This window comes from Balearica regulorum, chromosome 1 (assembly GCF_011004875.1).
Source record: "Balearica regulorum gibbericeps isolate bBalReg1 chromosome 1, bBalReg1.pri, whole genome shotgun sequence".
Classification (NCBI taxonomy): Eukaryota; Metazoa; Chordata; class Aves; order Gruiformes; family Gruidae; genus Balearica; species Balearica regulorum.
The window spans coordinates 141,760,144-141,786,733 of NC_046184.1; the positions used below are offsets into that span (position 1 = coordinate 141,760,144).

The 26,590-nt window shown below is 38.3% G+C and overlaps 1 protein-coding gene across 2 annotated transcripts in view; it reads left to right on the forward strand.

The window, feature by feature from the left end:
• Window positions 1-4,291: 4,291 nt before the first annotated feature.
• PRKX (protein kinase cAMP-dependent X-linked catalytic subunit) overlaps window positions 4,292-26,590 on the forward strand; it is a 60,752-nt gene continuing 38,453 nt past the window's right edge. The window contains exon 1 of one of the 2 annotated variants that reach the window (XM_075736363.1): window positions 4,292-4,807. In XM_075736363.1, the coding sequence (XP_075592478.1) occupies window positions 4,618-4,807 (190 nt within the window). In that variant the 5' untranslated portion in view covers window positions 4,292-4,617. The remainder of the gene's footprint in view (window positions 4,808-26,590) is intronic. The other variant, XM_075736355.1, reaches the window with a different exon arrangement.

Consider the following 26,590-nt stretch of genomic DNA (forward strand, 5'->3'; position numbering starts at 1 on the left):
TGTCTTCCATTTGAAGAAAATATCACCGTCTGTCTTTGAAAAACTTTTCCAGCATGCTGGTATTTCAGTGTCTCCTATTAGATAACACAGCATTCCTCCAACATTTTTTTCTAAAAAGGTGGCCACAGCTTCATTTTATGAGGGGAGCAGTTTTGCATATATGTGAGATACACTTTCAGCATGCTTAACAGAACAAGTTCCTCAGCAAACGTAGGCAAAGCAATGTCTTGTTTCCAGATCTTAATCTAGTTTTGGCAGAAGCTAGGCACAAGCTTGCTCAACCTGGGCAGAAGTCTAGACACCCTAGTAACAGCATTTCCACATCTGAACTGGCTAAGTTGATGCACTTCCGAAGCGAGGCATCAACTCAGCAAGACTCGACAGAATCAGAGTTTTGGATGTAGGCATCTACGTTATATTCTCGGTGCTTAAATTCTCATTTGGATCCAGCCACTATACTCATAATCATTTAAATGCTTTTAAAAAAAACATTAACCATAATCATATTAAAATACAAGTGTGATAGTTGCTTTATGAATGTGTAGATGCATTCGCAGGATGTGTGATTGCTCATTATACAAATGGTCTTATTTCCATAGTATGAAGGAACTCCTTCAGATGGGCAGAAAAATTTCCCCCTTTCTTTGTCACAGGCAGGGATTTCTTGCACGGAAGGTTAATTGTTTACTTCATAGAACTTGCCTGATCATGAGCTTCTTTACCAAAACAAAACAAACGAAAAACACATACCAGCACTAATTATCTTTACTAGTTATTCTTCCTCCTCGGAGCAGTCCCACATTTTTAAGCACTGTACATAATGTGACAAAAGGAGAAGATACAGAGCTATTTATTAGTAATAACCACCACTGAAGGACTTCACTTCCTCCCTACAGGTTTGAACAGGTTCTCTAGCAAACTTGTTGTAGTAGTTTTGCTATGACAGTGATGGTAAAGATATGCTTTAACATGATTTGTAAGGAAAATTATATATTTGCAGGGAAGAAAATAGCATGCTTTCAGGTAGACAAACGCAAACCTGCTCAGACCACAGGAGACACTCTTTTGTCTGCAGTCATGGAGACATTTAAATGACTGATTCCTTTCTCAGAGAGCCAAAGACCAAGAGTTAGGTTCTTAAATTACAGTCCATTTGCATATGTGTATCACAATGTCCCCTCAAAATGACAAAGAAATTATCTCTGATATCAACTCATAGATAGCAATAAAAACAAAAACAAAAATTAAAAAATAAAATAATAATAATTTAAAAAAAGAGAAAGGAAGGAATGGGAGGTAGGTTAGTAATTTAGCACCCAAAGAATCATTGAACCAACAGTGTGTCTGTGTGTGCGGCAAACCGAAGTTTGGCAAACGTACAAACATGAAAGGCAGCATGTAGGAACCAAATTGACACCTGGGATGCTTTTGGCGCCTCAAAATTCTGAGCTTATAAGGGAACAGAAGTACACTGAACACTTTCTGCAGCTGAAATAGAAGGAAAAAAACCCTCAGCTAAAATGATGAGTATTGAGAAAACTGTTTAACTACTTTTTCTGTTTTTTTTTTTTTTTTAAATTAAATCTCTTTCAGTAAGGCATTCACTGTCTTTGGAAAGAATCATCTGTAACATCTGGTACTTTTAAGGAAAAATGAAAATAGAGCTAACCCCTGGTGTAAGGGCCTGCAAGGTAAATAAATGGAAATGCAAGGCATTAAACTCTGCTTTAAGCTAAAGGAACCTGGCTGAAGGCATCTACTTCATGTGTGGGGAAAGTGAAAAAGATGAGAACTACGAATTCTCGAGGGCAAGGGAAAGGCTAAGATTATTCAAAAAGTACCTGTGACCAAATGTTTGCATATTGAGTTAAAGTAGTGGCAAAAATGAAAGACAAAAGGAGAACAGGGCTGCAGACTTTCCTACAAAGTGTGGCCAAACTGGGCAAGAAACTAAGTTTCATATCCAGATTGCAGCCCAGTGGCCAGCTCTACTTCCACATGCAGTTTATGAAGTTATGAGTTTTGATTCTCAACCTCATTGTATTTACAAAGAACGGCATCTTCTTTCCCTGAAATATTGTGAATAATAATCAGTATCTGCAAGATAAATTCTTAGTAGGTTATACAGAGGTGGTAAAGCACACTAATAATATGTTGACAGTCTAAATACAAACATTGCAATTGTATTGCTACAACTACAACTAGCGAATGCTTTGGATGCCAGTCTAGCAAGGTAGGAAGCTAACTTTAATCATAAGAGACGAGACACTGCATTGAATGGAGCTAAGCCTGTGCTTCCAAATCTTGCTGAATCATACATAGCCTTTCTGTATGTGGCTTCTCAAACAGGCCACCAACTGTTGAAACACTGCAGCAGGAGGCTCTTTAAAGAAAGTTTTAAGTTCCTGAATGCCGGTAATTGAATCACTAAGTAAAGTTTGTAGCATACACAGAAATATCAGTTGGAAGTAATCAATACCTTCTATATTTTACGTTCTTTTTAACATCTGAGTAGTGGATGATTTCTTAGTTTTTATGAAAGAAAAAGAAAAGGTTTCAGGAAGTTCACATATTGATCTTCTTGGATAGGCTGAAGATAAGGTACTCTGTCTTGAAAATGATGATCGCAATTAGCTTGTACCTTTTCCTAAAAATCATCTTAATTTGCAATTATTTGGCTAAAAAACAAAGTTACATTTTTATATAAACTGAGATGTCTTCAATGTATGAGCATTTATTTTTCAGACTGTTATCTTAAACAAAATTTTCTGTTATTGTTAAGACAGGCTTGTTGGCTTGCTCATCTTTTGACCAAACAGGAACTAAATTTACAGCCTGCCAAAACATTTACAATTTGCCGTCTAAGGAATCTTTAAAATATTCCATTCAGGCATGAATCACAATATTTTTTGTATACAATGTACAAAACATAATATAAAAGAAAACTAAGTAGTAAAGAAAAATAGAAGTGCAAAACTTGGACTCCGAATAGTACACAAATGAAATTTAAAATTTTGTAGTAAAAGTGACATCATTTTCCTTGACTGGTGATTCTTTTCCCAGGCTAACAGGAAGCAGAGATGACCAAGCATTTTTTCAAATTAGTCATAACCTTTCATGTCAACAAGCTAGAAGATAAAAATACATGTTATATCCTCTGAGTATTGTGACTATAAGTAAGACTGTAAAGATCTCTTAAAATTCAGGGAAGATGTACATAAATTTGTATTTCTTATATGTATTTGATATATTTATATTCACTTTTTGTATATGCACATAATTATTTCTCATTATTATTGAACCTACTCCACACAGAAACTAGTAGGCCTTCTATTCCCATGTTTTCACATTTAATAAAAAGGAGATGCAAAATGCCACCTGTGTGACTTGATCTACACATCAGCTTTACAGATACCCTGCTTACTGGAGCATAGGGTAGGAGCTGTGAACCGTGTAAAACTGGGCCGGAACAAGGCATGGAAAAGATTAGGATTTCCTTCCCAATTTTGACACGAACGCTCCTCAGCCACTTGGCTCACACACCAATTTTCCCTGTCCTTCAGCATAAACGTCAAGTTTCTTGGCTGCCGTGGAAGGAGCTATATTCGGTACTCGACTGCTGCTCCATTAAGTGCCTTCTCAGCTCAGCTCGGTGCCGCACAGCGCTCCCGCCAGCCACCCCCAGCCACCCAAGTGTTTCACAGGCTCGAGCAGAGAACACGGAGGGGCTGGGGCCGCTGCAATACCCACACCGACTTGAAAACAGGGCGTAAAATAACGCGTGAGAAACCCTGTGAAACGTGCGGATGAAGGACACTCACTAACCCCGAAACACTCGAGTTGCTCCAACACGCGCTCCTACGCGTGGGGAACTATTGAGTCCTCCTAGAGCTGTCAGTGTGAAACCAGCCGGGCCAGGGAGCCGCTTTTCAAGGGCTCCAGCAATCACTTTTAACTTTTCGTGGGGAGCGGACGGGACCTTCCCCCGTCCCCCGGCAGCCGCAGCACTGAAGGATCGCGGGGGCAGCCGCGGCAGTCGCCAGTGTCCCTCTCCGTCCCCCCCTGCAGCAGAACCTCACCGCCTCTCAGGCGGGACGCGAGGATGGGGAAGGACAAGCAAAGGCCACCGGCATTACCAGACATCCCCGGGCTGTGCCCGCGGCGGGGGGCGAGCTCCGCGCTCCCGCCGTGCGGCGGGGCCGCGCCTCCCACCCTCCACTCCCTCCCCTCCCCGCCCCGCCCCGCCAGCCCTCTGCGGGACCGTGCCGCAGCGGCAGGAAAGGCAAACCCCGCCCCTCCGTCCCGCTTGTGGCGCGGCTCGACTCGCACGGCACAGCGCGGCTCGGCCCGCCCGGGCTCACCCTCGCCATTGTCTGTCTGCGCGGCGGTCACTGCTGCGAGTGGCGGGCGTCGCGGCGGCTGGCCGCGATGCTGAAGAGCTTCGCGCCCCCTCAGAGGCGGCAGCAAGAACGGGCTCCAGCCCCGGGGAGCAGTCACTCCGCCTGCTGAAGACTGAAACTTTGCGTCCCCGCCGCTCCCTCTCCTCACCCTTCCCGTCGCCGGCCCGGCTCGCCCTTCTCCATGCGCTGAGCGGCCGCGGGGCGCCCGCTCGGCCCCATGGACGCCTTCAGCGCCGCCAAGGCCAAAATGGGGGCGAAAAGCGGCGGCGAGGCGGCGGCGGCGGCGGCGGGGCTGGTCGCGCCTCAGCCCGCCGCGCCGGCCCCCAGCCCCACCGGCCTCGGCTCGCCCGCAGCGCCCGAGCCGGCCGCCTACAAGCTAGAGGACCTGGAGACCCTGGCCACTGTGGGTGAGTGCGGGAAGGGGGTGAGGTGGTGGGACTGGGGAGGAACAAAGGAGCTGCCCAGGTGCCTGCCTGCGGCCGTACCCGGCGGGGAGGAGGGCGGGTAGCGCCTAGCTGTGCCTAGCGCTGCCCGCCTTCCTCCCGCCGGGCGTGGTCCCCGGAGATACCCCAACGGCCGGCTGCCCCTTCCCTGCCCGGGCGCCCTCCTTGGTTTTTTGGGGGGCGCCCCCCTCCTCCGCTCCTTTCTTTCCCCCGCCGCGCCCCGGAGCCGCGGCCGCTGGGCGTTGTGGGCCCGTTCTGAGGCAGCGGGTTTGGATCATCGGCCGTTAACGGCCGGCAGGTGCCGCCGGCCGTTTGGGGTGACCCCCCCCCCCCCCCCGCCTCCACCCCCCCGCCTACCACACACCGCCGCGGCGCTGGGGAGGGGGCCGCCGGCTGGTGCTAAGGCTGCTCGGCGCCGCAGGGCTGCCTGTGGTGGCTGTACGGCGGTCAGGAAGACGCGCTGCAGCCTCCGTGTAGTTTGGGAGCCGCGCTTTGAGTCTGCGGGAGGCTGTTGGCATTGTCTGTCCCTGGCGCGGTTGTGCCGGTGTCATCGTTGCCGGCTGCGAAATCTGCAGCTGAACGAGCCTGTAACCGGGTTTGGCCTGTTTGGGAGACGGGGACAGTGGCTGCTGAAGCCTAAAGCCCTGTCAGTGTAAAACCTCATTTATCTGGTTTAACTTCATTTACCTGCATCATGATAAAAAAAAAATTCATCATTTAAATGTAGTTGTCGGGCTAGTGAAGAGATCAAACAGGTTAGCTGAATGCAGCTAAGTATATTTCAAAACCCCAATGCGCTGTTGCCCTGAATATCGATGCAAAGATGCTTTGCGTGTGTAGAATTTTGGTAGAAGGCAAGGTTGCATCTCACATCTAGCACACTGAAAACTCAGCCACATTGCAGGGTAAATGTGTGTGTTTAGTAAATTGGCATTTCATACGTCAGTGATGATGTTCATTGTGTTCATATCCACTGTATCTGTGCATTGTGTTTGAACATATGTACGTGTAGTTACGTATATTTTTGTACCTGGTTTGAAGGATTTTATGTTCAACTACATGCAAGTTTTATTCTTTTTTCTGTATAGGACTGTGTAATGATTTTGGATAGATTTATTCCAGTAAGTGCTGTAAATCTCAATCTCCCCTAAGCTCTCTTCAGAAGAAAAGGTGCGATTTAAACTCTTTCTTAGTGAAGTTGATGTTTTTAATAGGTCTTTAAAAATGAGGTTAGAGAGTCCTAAGGTTATTGTAATCGATGAAGACCGTGTTATCTTCTCATGAAGTGCGTTGTTTTTTGAGACAGTTTTTCCAATTTGAAATATGAACAGGCATTTTATTGAGAAATTGAGATCATTAAGAGACTGCTTGAAGGGCTTGTGATGCTTCCCCCCCCCCCCCCCCCCCCCCCCCCCCCCCCCCCCCCCCGAAGTTATTGTTCTTGTTTGTTACATCATGACTAGTTGCTGTGGATGCAGTTGTCCTCACAGAGGATTATGACTTCAAGTAAAGCATAGGCTGCATGAAAATAGTAATTTTTAAAGAAGGCATAGTAGTCATGGAAATGTTCCTGAGGCCAATGCAGAACTGTAGAAGTAATCCCGGTGTCAATTTTAAACAGCATATCTTTTCAGAGTGTTCTTTAAGGTGCTCTTAGAGGTTAAGGAAGAGGAAAGTCATGATTCCACAAGGAATAGAGAGAGGCTTAAAAAAAAAAAGAGAGACTTCTTGATATGAAGACATAGAGAAGGGAATAAAATGTAAAAGGAGCAGATAGCTCCTTATCAGAGCACTGACAGAATACTTAAATACAGTCTCCCTTCCTTTTCTGTCTTCCCTAGCTTGATTTTTAAATTTTCTTCTCTCAAATAGCTGTGAGATGACCATTCTTTGCACCTCTTATGAACTGTGGCATCAGTTGTTTAGTAAGGAAAAGGGAGACAAACCACAAAACTTGAAGGGTATAAAAATGTGCACAGATAAATATGTAAAGCTTTAGCTTATCAAAGAAGCTGAGCTGGCTTATTATAAGTTGGTTTTAAAATGAATTTATGATGTGCCTACGTGCCTCAATAGAAGACTGTGAGGAGGGAAGAGATCTAGCTCCTGACCAGGAAGCAATACAGCAGCCTCAAAGTGATACTGAAACTGAACACATTTATACCTGCCTCTGAGTGGCAGAGTTCATAAAAGATGCAGTGCTCTGCTAATGGCTCTGTGGTGCGTCTGAGATCTGAGCCAGTAACTCTGTGTGAGGTTGGGCTGCTCTGTGCACACCTACTAACGTGCTACATTGCATCCCTGAGTTAAATGGGCTGCCAGTTAAATCGGTGCAGAATACTGTGTAGATGTGTAGTGTAGCTTGAAAAGCTCATTTTTGCTTGGCTAAACCTTTTTTAAGTTAATTAAGTACAGTTTAGGTTTATATCATGTGTACTGAAAGAGTATATCTACAATTTTTTTTCAGCAGTGGTTTCAGTCAATATTACGCTATCCTCTGTTTTGATCTCTCTGCACAAATAGATGAGATTAATGTATTGTCATCAGTTTCACTACAGCAATTTAAGGTCGTCTGCAGTTTGATTACTGTGATAAGAATAGCCATTTTCTTTCTGGTGATGTTCTCAAAAGCTATGTACTCTGAGATACTTGGAGATCTTTGTGGAGGGGAGGAGGGTGTCAGAACTTCCTGTCCTGTGATTTCTGGGTATCTTTTCTACTAGAATCATTGTTGCTTACAGACATACCCAGGCTTAGAAACAGTGTGGCCTTGGAAACTATCAGCTTCAGAAGGTGGCAAAATAGGGAGTGAGCTCAATGCCTTTACAACTGTTTGTGAGTAATATTTAAGGTAACAGAATGATGTTGGTGTCTGTGAGATTGTGGTCATCTCTGACTTTAGGCACCTCCTCTTGGAGGACGGAATAAAGTTCATGTAAAAATAAAAATAAAAAAAAAATGGAAACAGTACCTGCTTTGAATATAATAGCTACTGTTTTAAATATCCTTCATAGTCTAAGAGGATTAAAATCTCTAACCTGACCACCATAATGCAGGCTGGATTCCACATGGTCTCTGATTTCTGTTGGCCTCTGTGCCTGATGTAGCAAAGAACTCGCTGTGAGGGAAGAAAGAGCAAAAAGGGAGAACAGTTTCACATAATGATTGGGAGGACGTTTATCTCCCCCAGACATCCCAGAACTCAACTTTTGTTTTGATGTTTGTGGACCCTTTGGTAAAAGGCATTGGGAGTAGAGACCAGAGTACAGGTATGCTTTTGGGGGAGGTGGCCTAATATTTAGTTGATAAAATGAAATTATGGGTTTGGGGAGGGCACAGGAGTGGGGCGCATACTGGTTTCTGGCACTAAGAGAGGTTCAACAGGAAGAATGTTTCTTTGAGGGTACTTCCGGAGAGGTTGAAGATGTGGCTTTGAACCTTTGAGGTATATGTTTTTTTAACTAGTCCTTTTATATGGAAGGTGAGCATTTTTGCTCTGGAGCGATTGAAGGTGCCTGGCTGTCTACTTCTGTTTTTGAATTAGTTTTCCTTTCAAAGGAGGTTGAAATATGAATATTTGCTCAGCATGCTCAGAAACTGCTGCTCAGACCAGGCTGAAATATTCTGTGAATCTCAGTTGAATTTACATGCTCAGCTGTGCCAAGACTGAGAGAGTTCTGTGCTGCACAGAAGCAAAAAATTTATATGCCATGACTGCTATGTTCATTGAAATTTAACTGCTGAAAGTTCATGGTTCACCCATGCTTATCTGAACCCATTTCAAACTTTCTGTAGGTCTGGTTGGTGGAAGAGAGAGACTGTGAAGACTAGTGGCATAGTTTCTGAATCATCCTTGGTTTTGATGAGTGTTTAACAAGAGCAACCTTCGTACTCCAGTAGTCAGGGCGGCTGCAGTAGGATACCTGATATATATCCTGAAATGGAGCTATTAAATTTTTAATAATGCCATAATGAAGAAGTAATTCAGGTAAAATAGAATACTAAGTACAAGAAAATCAGAAGATATTTCTTCACTTTTGGGAAGGTGAAGTTGTGAAAACAGATGTTAAGTTCCTAAATGAAATGTACTGTAATGGGGAAGGAAGCGAACTCTAGGAGGAAAAAGATGACAAACTTATTCTTGCCCTCTCTCCTGTGAGATCTGTTTCTTGCCCGTTTTTCAAAGTGCAATGAATTCCATAGCAGGCTTTAAAAATGTAAATTGGGTTTTGTAAATATATTCTATTGATTTGAAATACTTTAGTAATAGTATTTTCATGTGAAAAGATTCTTTTAAACAACTATTCCCATGAAGCTTTACTCTTAAACAAATGCAGAATAAAAAATTGGGCAAACCAGTATTTTAATTTTTATGAGCATGGGAAAATTTTAAAAAGGACATGGGAAAAGTGAGGTGGAACATATTTTTAAATACTTAATTTCATTGTGTTCACACACAAAGTATACTAGCCAAATATATTTGAAATGTCATTATATCAGCAGGACGGTAGGTACACAGCTGTACTCTAATGCGGTAAGAAGGAATCTGCTCCTGTATAGAACATTACAGTACTGTATTCACTGCATATAGTCTAAGTAAACAATTCTGCACCAGAATAGCTAAGTTGTTCTTCACTAGCAAAGAACACTGGTGGCTTTTTCTTTTTTCTTTTTTCTTAAGGGACGCAAATTAGTTCTCTTTCTTACCAAGTGTTATATTTGGTTTCACTACTGAGATCCTCACCTATTCAAGATCCTATATTCTAAGGGATGTGTGAGCATTTTTTTCCTATTCTGTCAGGAAATTATAAGTAATCATCCATACTGAAATGATAAATAATCCATGATTTTACTTGGCAATGTCCTTAAATACCACAAGTTTTGAAGGAAAACATGGTCTGAATGTTGTGACTGTAATGGTGACCTGAATTCACCATTACAATTATACATCTTTGAGACTGTAGTCATAAAACTAAATGATTTGGATTTTGTTTTCACTCTGTCTGTGGAATGTCTTTCTTGCTTCATTTTTCCCTCCCACAAGATCATACTTGTCCAAAAATAAATCCTTAGTATTGTTATAGCTGATGTACTAGAGAAAAAATGACCAGGTGTGACTCAGCTTTCTTCTCTCGCTTTTTCTGTTACCTACTGCTGAGGTGAATTTCAGTAGCATAATGTTTATTGTGGAGTAGGCAGCAACAGGTTCTTTCTCATAAGGTTCGTGTTCTCATTAGGCTGGAAAAAATGGATTGAAACAAATACTGTCTTTCAGAAAGGTCAGAAAAGTGAGAGTATATGGAAGAAGTCTGAACATGTGAAAACTGAAAGTTCACGTTTCTGCTTTTTTATTTTCAGTGTTTCAAATCAGTGTTGAAGTAAATGGCTAGTGTTTATCTGTCACCTTTTTCATTTGTCTTAATCTTATTTAGATATCTAACTGGTTGCAGAAAGAAATTCAGTGTTCTTTCTCTGATGTGAACTTGATGGTATGTTGTAGAATGGGCTTTGACACTCAAATATACTTCTTGAAAATAAATTACTTGTTAAGTCCTAAAAATAGCCCAGAGATGCCCCAAAGTGCCTATTGCAATGCAAATCATCAGATAATCTGGAACCCAACTAGTGCTAATATTTCAGAAATAAGAAGCATGCAAATCTCATCTCCCACAAAATCAAAAGCACCTACCACCACACCTTTCCCCTGCCAAGTTTATGCTTAAATAAAACTAATGTTCCAGGTGAAGATACTCTTGAAAAGTTGTTCCATCAAGTGTTGTGTGCCAACCTAAACTGAAAAAAAGATAGAAAACCTGAAAAGAGAGAGAGACTTGAATTACTTTTTTTTTTTCTTTCCCTTTTTTCAAAGGGAGGAAATATGAACTTAAAGTACTGGTGGTAGACAACAGGTAGGCTCTTAGGGCTTGACTCGACTTTTCTATGTTTAGGTTCCTGAGTTTGCATGTCTGGACTGTTTGTAGCGGACTGGGAGAGCAGCGTTTTGGAGATGGATATCTTGATATTTTGGCTTTTATATCATGAAATCTTAGGGAAACAAATCCTAAGATAAAGTGCATTTAATCCTGGTTTGGCCCACTTTAGGGGTGATATGCAATATACAAATATGAAAAGAAAGAAAATGGTGATGGAGTTTATATACCAACTTTTTTTTTTTTTAAATGAGAGGTATAGACATGTATACAGCAATGAAGAGTGAATTTTTGTGAAGTAATAGATGGGAACTTTGTGTTTACCTTGCAAGGGCTTGTCTGGGCATAAGCTGTTCTTAACCAAATTAGTTTAAGTTAAACAATACAGTTCCCTTACTGTTGATACTTATCAGTGCAAAACATCTTCAGCACTAGCTTGTACTACTTGGGAGTAGTTTAACACAATGTCTTTAGTTGTGAAAGCATCCTTCCATTTCTACACAGCTTTAGATGGTTTTTTTAGCATCTTCAAAGATGTCGGTAAGTAATATTTTGCTGAGTACTGTATGTTAGTGTGCACCTGGGATATTCAGGTGATAGGGAAGAGCAGTTCTCAAAATTAGACTGTATTTATATTTTCCCACAGGAAGACTATCTTTCAATTGAATGAACAAATGTGTCCTTTTTTTTAAAAAAAAAAAAGATGGCCAAGGAGAGAAGATATATGATACAACATTCTTCTAACCACTGTTTGTTGTTCATTTTTTATTTGAAATATGTATTATTATAATTTATTTTTTTTAAGTAGTGAAGGTGGATCAGAGATTTTCCCTTAGTACAAGCCTCTTTTTATAGAAAGATTGTAAGTTTAGAGTGCTAAGGAAATTCACCTAGGACACAAATAAATTGTGAACAAATTGTGAAAGTAGTTAACTAAACACATTGTATTTGGAAAGTGAGTGGAATGTTACAGAATGAGAAAACATAAAAAAGCGCACTTATGTCAGCTTCATTATTGTGTTTCTGTGGATAATTGTAGTCTTGCTTTGTTAATTTTGGTAAAAGAAATGTTTAAGTTTTTGCCCTTTGTATTATGTTTACCATTTTATTTTGGGTAAATAATATATTTCAACAGTATTTAAATAATTTCAGTTTTCATGGTAAGACTGTAAATTGGCAAATTAAAGACTTCTTTCTTGAGGAGTTTCAGGGGATGGTGTTTGAAAAGATGTTATCTCTGAAACAGTGAGTGATGTGGGGTTTTTTCTTCTAAAGGTTTAAAAGGACAGGGTGTAAAATAGATACGGTACTTCTGTGAGCAGTTTTGTTCTGAAAGCATTGACAATCTAGGGGAAAAAAAGTATTCTGAGAATAAGACAGATTTATCATTTTGGAAAGCTTCTTTGTTTGAACTTGAAGAAAACATCTTGTTCTACTCTGAAGAACATTCTGAAAATATTAAAATAGCAATCTCATTATGAGGATTAAGTTAAGCTTTTGTTTTTACACAGTTTATGGGCAATAGTCTTAATGAACTCTGAATTTTTTGTTTTTACAATTCAAGCAACTTAACTATTCTATGTGAATACCTAAGCTCTTTCACTGGAAGGCCAGAAGATGACTGGAGCAGGGAAAATAATGTTGAAACTGTAAATCTTAGCATATTAGAATTATTCAGAATGTATTCTTCTGGACATATCTACATTGTAGAATATACAATTAAAGTTCTTCTTTCTAGACATACCTAAATTAGATTTAAACTAGACATTTCAATACAACTGCTAGTTGTATTGCTAAAGTGCTTGTGCTTTTGTGTTAGTATAATAAGCTTGTCTGAGCTGCTATGTAATGCTCATACTGAAGGATTTGAATTAATATCTATACCTATTTTAAGGTAGTTTGAGGATATTTGTGTTGCAGAGTTGCTCTTAAAATGTGTGGATGATTGTCATGGTTTAACCCAGCAGGCAGCTAGAACAACCACACAGTCGTTTGCTCACCCCCTTCCCCAGTGGGAGGGGGGAGAGAATCGAAAAGGAGGAAAAAAAAAAAAAGTGGGTTGAGATAAAGACAGCTTAATAGGATAGAAAAGGAAGATAATAATAATAGTAATAATGATAAAAGAATATACAAAACAAGTGATGCACAGCACAATTGCTCGCCACCCAAAGCCGACGCTCGGCTAGTTCCTGAGCCGCACTGCCTCCCGGCCAACCCCCAGTTATATACAGAGCATGACAACATATGGCATGGAATATCCTGTTGATCAGTTTGGGTCAGCTGTCCTGGCTGTGTCCCCTCCCAGCTTCTTGGGCAACCTCACCTTCTCATTGGCAGGCCGGTATAAGAAGCTGAAAAGTCCTTGACTGCTTGGCAACAACTATAACATCAGTGTGTTATCAGCATTATTCTCATCCTAAATCCAAAACACAGCACTACACCGGGTGCCAGAAAGAAAATTGACTTGATCCCTGCCGAAACCAGGGCAAGACTCAAATTTTCTTCTAGTGAATTCTGACAGCTGCCCTATCCAGGGTTAAATTGGGGTGATCTGTGGCATTTGCTCATGAAAACTTTCTACTTGGCTGCCTTCTTTCTTCTCTTCTGTCCCAGCTTGGAGCAATTGATAGCTGGTCTATTAATTGATTGACAGTAACTTTTGTGTAAATGAGTTGTTATTTTTCTTCAGGGAATCAATTGGTCTGCCTTGACATGCTTCACCTCAGACAAATTGCTAGTGTGTGAGATTTATTTATTTATTTATAACTGAAACACATTAAAAGTAATGAAGGAAGCATCGTTTCCATGTGACTGAACTGCATGGTGCAACATATTTTTGTATAATGGCAATGGAATGCTAGACTTGTCTGTTGGGTTGATCTGGTCAGTGGAACCATTCCCAAAGTCTTGTTTTGAGCCTCAACTTTCTAGTCTGTTGAGGGAGCAGGGAAGTCCAGCTCAATTTGACCTACATTATAGTTAAGTAAATCTGAACTGCACCCCTCAGGCAATCTGAATACTTTGTGAAGTATCTGGATTTCTAGTCTTGTGACTCTTCATTTGTTGGGGAGTGTTTATTTAATACCAAAGTAAAAGTAGATTGGTTATATGGCTTTATTTGGTTTACAATGTGTTTCATAGCCCTTTTGCTAACAGGTTATTGCTAAACCAGACTATTTTTTATGTAAAATCTTTGCTCTTGTTTCTTTTCTGGATATTTAGTTTGAATATCACCTACAACTTTATCTATTGCATTATAAATTATATATATATGCATATATATTTTAATGTATATAGACTCATAAAACATAACAATTCTACAGCTTGATGTAGGATGAGTGAGAATATAGAAAAGTCTTCTCATTTTCTGTCAGCATATATAGGACTTCTTAATTGACTATTGCACTTAGCAGATCTTTATTTCTACAAACCATGCAGTATCTAGAGCATGTAGTAATTTTTTTTTAACTAGCATATTTTTTACTTCCTGAAAGGATTGATTCTGAGCTAATTTTTCATGGAGGGTCACATATCTGGTGTTTGTTAATTTGATTCTTCCATGCAATTTGCAAGAATTCAGGTGTAATGATTTATATTTTGTATGTATTGGAGCTATATAGTATGAACTGTTATTAGCAGATGTAGCTAACCTGTGTCTTAGACATGCATTTGTTTTTCTTGTGTACACTTGGCGTTGTTTTATGCATACTTTTAAAAAGCACTAAAGCTATCAATGCAATACATTATTTTGCCTGGAAAATGTGACTATAAAATCTCTGACATCGTTTAATAAAGAGGAGAGCATGTGGAGCTGCCAAGGTTTGGGATTTTTTTTTTTCCCCCCATATGATTCTTACAGAGAAGGTAATGATTTGTTACCAAAATCACAGAAAGTGACCATTTAAGGTACCCACTATGCAGTATTTTTTATGAATTTTGTTATGGTTCTTCATTAAAAAATATTTCTAAACACAGTGTTCTTGGCATTTGCTTAAGTGGTGTTCTGTTTGTATTGGGTAATATGGAGACTCTGAGCAATCTGAAATATTTACAATAATGACATTGCCATTATTGTTTAAGGTGCAGGGAGCTCTCTGGATTAAAGCAAAATGTCTAGTTAGCATTGCTTTTTATGCCTCTCAGGTATTGCTCCAGTCAGTAAATTAAATGCTCCACAATTCTTTAGGCAATGTAAGAGACTTGTCCCTCCATAGACTCTTCAAAAACAGGCTAAACTGGGTGCAAGATTTTTACTTTGCTTATCTACTAATTAGGATGCACTATAATAGCTATATGGATGGTGAATATAAAAAAATAAGAGGCTGGGAGCTGACTGTGTTTATGTGAAACTTCTGGGTGCTGTTATAGCAGACCTCTCTAGCCACCTGCCCCAAAACTGATGACAGACTTCTAGCCTCAGACATTTTCCCTCCAGCTTGGTATTGGCTTCCTACTGCTCCTTGGGTGCAGGAGATGATAGCCTGTACAGTTTTAATTTGCATGGTCTGCCAAAAATAACTTCAGAGTATGCACTGTAAAATTTTAGTTTGTTTTCAGGAAGATTAGTGGGTAACTCCTTGTCTGGCCCTGGAGAATGAACAATGAGGACAGCTGCTGGTCAGTCTGTTTCTAAACTGGGATTCTTGTCCCCTCTTTCATTAAAATGTTTCAGGTTGCATGTCAGCATGCTGAATTTGTGTTCTGAGGCCACTAAATTCTCCCTGACTTTTTGTGACTTTCAGAGGCCTATGAAGACTTCCGCAGTGTGTCTTTATTTAACCCACCCAGTTGTCACACTCAGAAGTATGAATGCAGAAGTTAAACTGAATCAGCAACACTGTTCTTACTCCGTTTTTTAGTGACTGACATAGTTCAATCCACTCTAAATACATGTTAGTAACCATATATGTAGAAACTGTTAATTCACTAATATCTTTGGAAATAATATCATTTGGGGAATAATAAAAATAAAAGTTTCCCAACTTAAGTATTGCAACTTAATTCAAATTAGTCTGTTTAAAAGCTATCTGCATCTCTTCTAGTAATTTCCCAGTGAGTAGCAGTGATTCCTTGGATCTGTTCATGGAAAATGTTCCTTGATTACAGTTGGTTTTGTTACATTATTTTTTTTTTTCTGCTACAAAAGGCAGCTGGGACGAAGCTGTGAGAGACAGGTCCCCTGCAAGGCAGAACCATTAGAAGGAAAACAAAGTCACTAAGAAGAAATTTGGGAAGAATCTGAAAAAAAGAACTACTGCCAAAGTTAATGCAAAGTATTTTAAAAGACATGGAAATACATTTCTTCTGAGGGACGAAAAAAAGGTGTTAAGTTTTTTGGATTTCAGTTGTATACATTTCATTCTTCATCAGTTGAAAAGTAGAAATAAACTAGGGCACATCCATTCCTGATGCTGTAAAGCCCATGAAAGCTATCCCTTTTAAGTTTTTAATAATATAAACTGTATCCTTTTTTCTAAATGTCTAAGTGAGGAGAGTTTCTAGAATTATCTCAGCTCTTTATTTGCAACACTTATAAGCTAAAAGTTTTATTTTGGCAGTGGTGGAGATGATTTTTTGCTGCTTTTGTTGTTAGGTAGGCCTAAATTTTTCAATGCTCCTACTGCACTGTTGGTTGTGGGTTAGGCGGAGTACAGGCTTGTTGGCTTGATTTGAGATAATTCTGGGAAAACGATGCTCTGGAAGTCTGTGATAGGATAATTTGAGTGGATCGCGCATTTTGCAAAATAACAGTATTTGACATCTGAAATCTAAAGAATAGTTTGGAATTATGCCTTTCTATCCCCACTCCCCCCCCCAAAAAAAAAAAAAAGTGTAACATGATTTAATTTTATGAGCATAAGATGTGGCTAAAGTATAATTGCATAAATATTCAACCAGAGTGACATCAGAGACAGATTGAGAAATAGAATCTTAAAATCCTGTTTAGCAAGGATTCTTAATATTCTCTTAACATGAAATATGTATGAATTGTATTATAGTGCAGGTGATGTTGCTTATCAGTGAATTATCTGTTGAGAAGAGCTTGCAGTACATGCTAATGGTAAATAGAGAAGCAACACTGTGAAATGAGAAAAGTGGAAAACAACTAACTGGCTTTGTGGCTATTTAGCCAGTCGCTTGGCAATCTTTAGGTTTTTTTCTGACGGGTCTGCAGGTAAGCCCATCTAACTAAAGCAGGAGTTGGTTGCATAGTTATTGATGTCATAGCTTAAAGTATGCCTCTTTCACGTTGCTTTTAAGAGCTTCCTAGGAGTGTACCTTGGTGATAGAAGCCTGCAATATAAATAATTTTGTCTTTGAATCTTGATTTTAAGTGTTTAATTGCAAGTGAAATGCTTTGACGCTATGTATTTGGAGACAAGGGTTCACACCTCTGTGTTAAGTTTAAGTATTCTTTTTGAATTTTACTGTCTTTTTTGCATGGTTGCTATTTGTGTTTTAATAAAGAGCAGAGAACCATTCCATTCTCTCTTCCTGCCAGAGAAGGCTGGCAGGAGGTAACGGAGATGAATGCATAGGTGAGGCTATACCTTCGGTTCAGAATGTTGGAATTCTTAAAAATTATGTTGGAAAAAGCAGGATAAGGGGACTTACCACTATTTTGTGATGCTCTTCCATTTTGTTTAGGTAGGTTTGTGTTTCCTTGATTTTGTTTCTTTTTATAGGAGAACAAGTAGAACGGATTGAAGGTCTTGCTAGGAGCGTGGTTGGGTGTTTTAAATGGTTGTATGGGAAGAAACAAACATTACTATCGCTTGATTTCATAGGTGTATCTGAACTTGTAGTTGTTGCTAGTTAATACTGAGTGTGCGATGTCAGTAGCTTTATGTGGAAATAAGCCAGCTATGGATTCACTGATATCCTAAAGTCGGGCACTCTTGCATGAAATATTGCCAGTTTACTTTCTATAATAAAATACATTGATAAACGTCTCTCTAATTTTCACATGTTTTGGCATTTAAAATATTTGTAGTAGGAAAAAATTCTCCTGCTGGCAATTGGATGTGCCAGCTAGGGAGAGATTCAGAACTCTAGATACATACCCAGACTAGTTGTGATTTCTAGCCTAATTGGCTTTCATTTTTGATAGAGATGTTAGGAGCTGCATTGTTTGAGAAGAAACACAACTTTGTTGCTTTGTCTCCATTGGTTCTCTGAAATATTATTCTTGGAATAAAATTAAACAATGATTGTAGTAATATGAAAAAAACAAACCCCAAAACCCAACCTAGAAATGCTAGGACACTTGGAAGAGGGAGAGTGCAGAGAAAAGGAAAAAAGCAGTACTGGTTCATTGCTTTGCTTTGGAGATCCTTCCATAGCGTAGTTGGTTTAGTTTTATGAGCAAGACTTTTTTTTTTTTTTGATGCAAACTATTGAATAATTTACCATAAAGTGCAATCATCTCTCAAGAGTTTTGCGTGTCATACACAGACCTCATTTTAAAGACCGAGGAACTCAGTAAACTTGACTAAAAAGGGCAGTGCAGTGGAAAACAGGTTCTAAGGGACTCTTTAAACATTGATCGCACTTAACTTGTACTGGCAAATCCTATTAAGGATAACGTTTAATTTTTACATCAAGAAGTAAGATATTCGTATCACTGGCACAGCTTGCTTCTGGTACTTCCTGAGGACATATATTTTGGGTAGTGCAATGCTAGTTTCCTCTTCCATCAGTGATGTAGGAGGACCTCTTATATATGAAATAATTTAATCAGTCTCTGTCCTGTCTTCTGAGACTGTTACTTGTTCCTAGGAAACATGCAAGCATCTGAAAGAAACTGCAGTTCATTTCATAGAACAGTAAATACCTAATATTCCCAATAATTTTTCTTGTTTGGCATATTTCATCTCTCTTCAGGGCAGAAGTATGCCTTTTATCTTTGCAAGCTCAACATGCTTCAGCTTCTGTAAAAAGTGTTAATGGATGATAAACTAACAAATGTCAGATACCAGTAACTTTCATTACAGCTGATTTGGGTTATATATGAACTGATGAACCAGCCAAGATAGACTGGTTTTGTGTTCATTTCTGATCCCTGTATCTGGCCCTGCCTCCTAATTTTAGGACATCTGTGCATGTGCACTATTTTTTTAAGAGTAAGTCCTGAATTATAAATTATGTTGAAATGTTTATTCTTTAAAATGAATAATTTAAAATACATTTCCGTTGAAAGGTGTGCTATGTCAACTGTAATAGCAAATGAACCTCTTTGTAATCAATGATACTACAATTTTGGAGAAACAGTCTACAAGGGCATGTGAAGTACTCTTGGCATGTGAACTACAGCTCATGAATTCAATTAGCTGTAATTTAATCTATCCTATCAAGGTGGTGCTGGATTGCTATTCATTGCTCTTAGTGCAGACTGTTATCTTGGTTTTAAATATATCAGACTAGGTTCAGATAATTAATTCTGAGATTTTATGGGATTAGAGAGTAGAAGTGAGAAGCAACTATTTGAGTAAACAAAAAAAAAAGTTAACCTGTGGTTTGGGGAAATGGGTGTATGCATATATGTTATATACCTATATAGCTGTGTATATGGGCATGCGCCGCTAAGAAATTTGATGTATGATGAAGACACACATAGGACAGCAGTGTGAAATAACTGAAAATCTAAAAGAAAATATTCATTCTTATTAAAAAAAAAAAAAACACAACTTGGATTAATTTTCAAGACTTGAGTATTAATGACAAACTGCTTTCAGCAACCGGAAAGGGAGAACACTGGGAACATAAAAAGGGCTCTGTGTGACTTACTGCTCATAACTGTTACTTTGATATGATGGTTTGGAAACTGTGTTTCTATTAGTAAGGTCTATCTAGTAGTCTTCACTATTATTACTACTATATAATATACTTGATACTCTTTAGGATGATACAGAGCATTATAAGTTAAGATCCAGGATATAACTCCTCAGGGCCTGTGGAACAGAGCAATTGATAAGTCTTTAATGCTGAAAATTGGTTTCCATGCAGTACTCTAAATACACTATATGTAGAACTCAAACTCCTGTGCCTAGAGTAGAGGTTTGTAAGAGAGGATGTAAGCAGGTAACACTAACGATGGACTGATTAGTTTTAGATCTCAAAGTTCTGATCTCCTGATGCATTTTGATAATGGAGAGGGCTTTCGGGGGTTTTTGCTTTTTCTTTTCCAGCTTTGTTTTCCATTTGAGGCATTCTGTAGATTAGCCAGTCCGCTTACGATGGAGAGCTGTCCATGTGTATTGAGTCAGTGTATTGTCCAAACAGTTGTCCTGAAATGCAGTTTTTAACATCTCAATTGACTTTTCTTGTGCATATATCTTAAGTGATTTGGCACTGTGCTACTTCGAGCTTAGTAACCATCAGATTAGTGGGTGAATCCAACAAATTGTTAGGCTGAGATTTTGCAGTTTGAAGTGAGTCTTGAACACTGGGTCCTTAGTAAGGATGAGATTTCGTCAGACCAAACTCAATACCTGTGAAAAGTTATGTGGTCTTTTTCTTCTCAAGGTATTTAAAAACTGAACTAAATGTGTTTGTCAATGTTTGAAGTGCTTTCAGTTTTTAGGGCATGTTCTCAGGTCTAATGGAAAGATTTGTATAGGGTACATGTTCCTGTATGCATCTACTGTTTTCATTCTTCTGGATTTATATGAATTTTTGTGTATGGTATTGTTTAAATCCTACAACATGAAGATGAATTGACTTTTGTATTAATGGAGCCAGTCCTTGAATTGACAAATAATATTTAAGTAAGGCCTACTCATAAACAATGTAGAAATCATAAATTTGAACAAAATTGCTATCAGAAATGACACTTGAGATGTTTATTTTGAAGGATTATATGCAATTTAAGGAAGCATATACAGTGCCATTAATGGGACTTAGTAGTGTTCTGCAATACGGACTTTGATTTTCTTGGATTTAAGCCTTCTCATGCTACACATACAGTTTCATATTGGGTAATTTCATCATTCTATAAAACTAGCTATCAAATAATATAAAATGGGTCTGAAATCACTTGTCTGCATTTTAATATAAATATTCCAAGAAGTAATGAATTTAGCTCTTGTCCAATGCTTATATTAGCTTAGAAATTTAGGAGTGAATATTATGGCTTGGTAAGTGTAAATCAAGGTAAGCTAAATTGTGCTCACCTGTCCAAACAAAGCATCCTTTCAGGAATCTTAAAGCCTTAGCCTATGTGTGATTTAAGGATATGTATTGTGGGATATTTTATTTCTGTATGTCATTGGTGTTTAATTTTGAACCTTATCCTTCTCTGCTCATTCTGTGACTGTATGAAGAATTCTCAGCTTCATATTGTGACTTATGAATAATTTCAAATCTGATAAATTCTTTATTATAAATATATATTTACTCTTTAAATATTTTTGTTCAGGAGCAGCTAATAGTCATTGCAAATGAGATTTATTTCCATAATCTTGTATTTCAATCTTGCTTTTGGATGTGGAAAAACTTGTTGTTGAGAGAGTTCACCTATATCCTTGCCTGTTCGTGACATATTGCATCTTCCCACCTGTGGTTTCAGATGTGTGAAATTAGCAAACTATATTTAATGCATATGGTGTTAAAATAAATATTTTACCTTAGATGATTTTATGATTAAGAAAAAGGAGAGGGGTGGAAACTACAGAAATGTCCAGCACCAAAATGGCATCTAGTATCAACCAAAAGTCTATCCTTACTGTTGCAAAATTAATCATATTGTTATAATTGTTATGATATATGCCATATATCATAACATATCATATGATATATAGCCTCTGAAACTTATTTTAGTATTGACTGTAATGACCATTCATGTCTTGATTTTCATTTTCCTGTACAGTTTGTTTCTTGAGAGTCACTTTGAAAATCAAGGTTGTTTCAGGAAAGGAATTTATTTGTAGGTTGTTTGGGTGTAGTCTTTCATAAATTTTTGAATGTTCTCATCCTGGTTCATCTTCGTTCATTTAAATAATTGTCAGTTATGTACAGCCTTCTACTTAAAGTCTTATTTGTTGGCTTGGATGTGTTTCTGGGGTATGATATTCAGAGACTGTAGAGAGAATGGGTCCCGGTTTGGAGGTGGAAGGGTAAAGGAAAGTGTGTATATAAAACAAAGGCAGTTGACTTCTAACAGTGGAAATTTTGTAGAGTGTTTTTTCTTTCCTATTAAGAAGCTGCATAGTAAAAAATAGAAAAAAAAAAATCCATCCATTCTGTTTCACTCACAGGCTGAACTGAAGTTAGAAAACAGAGCAAGAATTTTAGTTGAGTTTAGTTCGTAGAGGAAAAAACAGTGCAGTGGTCCATACAATCCTGAATAGTGTGAAAAATTTAAAGATCCCAGTCTTTTTCTGCTAGAGTATTTAAGTGTTTCCACTAAATATAACTGTTAAAGTACCATTGGCATATCTTCAGTAACATTAGATATTAATACAAAGAATATTTTCAGTCTTTACTTCTATCAGTAACGTAATTCCTGGGCACTATAGAGATTTTCTTCTGAAATGTTTAATTGATATTTGAGAACTGAATTTGGAGACTGGGATTCTGAAACTTAATATTTGTGTTAGTACATTTGTTCCAGTTCCATATCAGATATAACGTTATTTGGATATTCTAGACTGACTTCCTCTTTCTCACATAATAGCTCTTTGTGGAGAACATTATGATGTCCATTTTAGTGCCAAACAACAGTGATTTCATCACCTTTCCTTGGACAGTGTTACACTACTTTTTGTACGGTGTAGTATGAGAGAATTTGGAAAGGTAATGAACATGTGAAGTAAATTCTAGATACGTAATGCATCTTTATTCTATCGTCTCTCAGGAATATCAGTTGGTACTGCCTTATGAATATAAACAAAGCCTTTCCTTTGAGGAATACTTTGTTCTACTCGTGAATTCTCTGTGTATTGACCTTTCACCAAACATAAATCAATTTGCAGTGCTTGTTCCAGATTGAAATAGTATTTTAGAAGAAGATTCTTACTGGCTTGTTGCTTGATTTTGTTTTGTAAAACTTGATTTACAGGAGATAAAATACAGGATCTCAGTGGCCCAGCACACTGTTCATGGCATATAGATGCAAAGAAATTACCTGAGTCTTTCAGAAAGATATTAATTTTGCTATAGTTACAACATTCAGTCCTTTGTGTCTATTACAATAAAATCTTCATTACTCAGTACAACCAATTCAAAACAAAGATCAAACTAAAGTTTTCAGAAAAGGGCTTAGTTGCATCAGAAATCTTTTTTCTGTTTTTTGCCTGTGTAACAGCTCAAGTAAACAAAACAATAGTTTTAAGTGCCTTCTAAGAGTCTCTTGTGCTGTATAAACTTGAATAACATATGTAAAATTACAGATTATATGAGTAAATGCAAGCTTGCAAATTGCATGTGGTTTGAGCTGTAATTATTTGTAAAAACTATTCTTTCTTGTGTGTTATGTCTATTTTATTAACTATAACTGTATTTAAAAAAAACCAAAAATGCTAGATGAATGAGCTGGCTTTTTTAATAGCACATTCGTGATACTGTGCCAGTGTTTTATTTGGGTCACGGTGCTGAAGATTATACAGTTGTATAGGAATCATTTGGCATAGTTTTGGTGACATGTATGAAGAATTTAGTGAGTTGCTAATAATTCTTTTTTAAACCTCACAAATGTATACTTCCTTATACAAATTAGCATATTCTATGTCAATAATTTCCATGTCATGAAATCCCACATGCACATATCAGAGCATATAACTTCAAGGTTGGTTTCATCTGTCTGAATGCAGAACTATGCAGTGTAGTTGCCTGTCAAACTTACATATGTAGAATCACTTTATAATCAGCAGAAGGAAACAGGTACTTCTGGGTTCATAAATTGCATGTGTAAAACTGGTCAATTGAATATAGAAGTGTCTTTTTTTTCCCCTCTTGAGTTGCATTGGATTCCACCTGGCTGGTCCAAAGGTAATCTCTGTAATTAATGAGGTAGTTCCAACCCAAGATGTCTGGGGAGGTTGTTGGTTGTTTGCCTGAAAGATGGAGAAAATCTGTCTTTTAGCTTGTGCTTGGGGTACAAACAAGCTGGTCAGTTACTGCTTGTACATGGTTAGCCTGCAACTTTACTACTTCCGTTTTTTTGTATTGTGAAAAGACTTTTTATAAGTTCCCACCATAAACTGCAACAGACCAAGAACAATGGCAGCCTTTCAGGACATATATCCACTGTAAAGAGATGATATGAGGATACATGGTCCTCTGTGGTAGCCTTCTGTCTTTGAAAGAACAACGAACTCGTTTGTCATTTTTCAAAAATACCAGTCTTAAGGTTTGAAGGTATAGTGTGAAGAATGAACTTTCTGATGCTCAAGGCCTTAAACTACTATAACAACAACTTGATGGACAGCCTTTGTGTCTAGAGGGTGGGTTGTTTTTTTGTTTTGTTATCCTGAGTTAGCTCTAGATCAGTGAAATTTTAAAAATGAAAGTCAAAAGTCTGAATGAAAAAGGTTAAACTTAAAAGAAATTGGGAAAAGTAGGTACTGGCCACCACTGAACTTTAATTTCATTGCTAATTTGATAGAATTGCTTTCTGAATATTAGTGTATCTGGACTTCAACCTGGCCTTTATAGCTAAATCTCAGTTTTGCTGGTATACGTGTGCATAAATACGTATGCAAGTGTGTTTCTGGACTGGGGCTTTCTGTGCCTAATTCTGTGGTAACACACAAAATAGCAGGGAATAGGTAATCTTGAACAGTTTTCTGTTAGTTTCCTATTTACCTATTTCCTGAAACATACAAGAGAACTAAAATGTGCTGAGTGCATTTAAATTAAGTCAAAGTCTTTGATCTATATTCATCCAGGAACTCTTCACATAATTTACTCTTCAATCTTATACTTTAAAAGCATTGTAGAAATACCATATTAAGTAGTGAATAAATAATCTGTTTCAAAAGTATTAAAAAATATGGGGTTTTGCACTATGTGAAAGGTCCCCCTCATTTGGTTTCTCCTTTAGCGCTACTTTAGATGAAGATGGAAGTGAAATGTAATCGAAAGGAATGTATTATAAGAGGTACCAGTCTCTCAAAGGCTTCTGTCCAGCACTAGTGAAGGAGGAAATCGGTCAAGTACAAACAATGTGGCTTTTATTACATTCATTCAGCAATAATAAACCTTTGTACTTTAACAAGATTTTTTTGTTTGCTTTTTAAAAGGACACAGACAAGGATATTAAGCCTGATACTTTCTTTGCATTAATGTGGAACTGAATTGCATCAAGTAGTTCTTTTGGAAAAAACAAAGGAAGAAATCTGCAGGAGCTGAGTTTCAGGACAGACAAAAATATGCTGATTATGTAAAAATTCTAGAAGTGTGAAACACACATATGTCTGTGTTGAAAAGGAAAGTGGCTAATCAGGTGTTGGATACCTGCTAAGTAATTCCATTTAGCCTCACATAATTCAGAGGGGGCTGCTTTTAAAGTTTTGACCCATTCTGCTACATGTATCTCTAATATTTAGCAGACTCCAGGCAACTTCTACAGAACAAAGTGATTCTTTAAATCCTTCACAGGATTATTGCATTTGTAAGTGTTTGTTTCTTAGTCATCAAAATGTTAATGTTATTTATTTTTCTTAGATGAGAACACGAGGGCAGCCATGTTTTGTAGTTGTTTGGCTGGTCAACTTTATTTTAAGGTTTTCTTTTTTCTTTGGGTACAATTATAAGCTATGTCCATACAGTAGTTTCGCAGCAACGTATAGGACCTAATGTGCTCAACTGTAGCAATTGAGAGCAAAAGCTACTGGAACAATCTATTAATGTACCTGAACTGTGGTGTGTCCTCTACAGAGGTGCTGTTTTAAACTTTTAAGAACTTAATGGCTGTTTCTTTTAGTTGAAGTTACTTGAAAAGCTTTTAAGTCTGTCTTTAACTTTGTGACACATCAAATTGTTTGTTGCGGGGGGGGGGGGGGGGGGGGGGGGGGGGGGGGGGGGGGGGGGGGGGGGGGGGGGGGGGGGGGGGGGGGGGGGGGGGGGGGGGGGGGGGGAGGCTGTTGGTTTGTTGGGTATGGGGGTTTCTTGGGGTTCTTTTTTGTGTCTTTTTGGGTTTGGTGGGGTGTTTTTTGGGGGTGGTTTTTTTGTTTTGTTTTGTTTTGGGTTTTTTTGGTTTGGGTTTGTTTGTTTTTTTTTTCTGGTGGAAAACCAAACTAAATGTCTCCATGCTGAATTTGAGTAAAGCCAACTCAGTTTTGTAAATGCTTTCTGTAAACAGGGAAACTGCAGGTGAATATAGAAGTGCTGACAAATGATGAGAGAGAAAGCTTTACTGTCCTCTTGGGTAAAGATTTGATTGTGGGAATTAAACTTAACGACAGAGCTGTTTTTTCCAATTTAATATGTCCCTGCATAGGTTTTACTCACCGTCTTTTTTTCTTATTTTCATCGGGAGGGAAAAAAATCACTGGGAAGCACTTCTACCTCATCATCAGAATAGAATAAGTGAAAAATGGTATATTAATGATTTACCAGAATTGATTATTTATGCAGTATCAGAGATAACTTGCAGTTTATTCATCTTCATAGAAAATAAGAGGTCAATCTCCTTTAGCTTAGAGTGCTTCTGATATATCCAGTTCAAAATTTTGAATGTAGTACTGATCCCAGGAACCAGGTATGCACAACAGCAGACCTAAAATTAAACAGTATCAAAAGAGAGATCAGGATTTGTCATTTTAGGTTATAATATAAAATGTTTCTGTCCTAGTGTTTTTTGAATAATCAAAAGGAA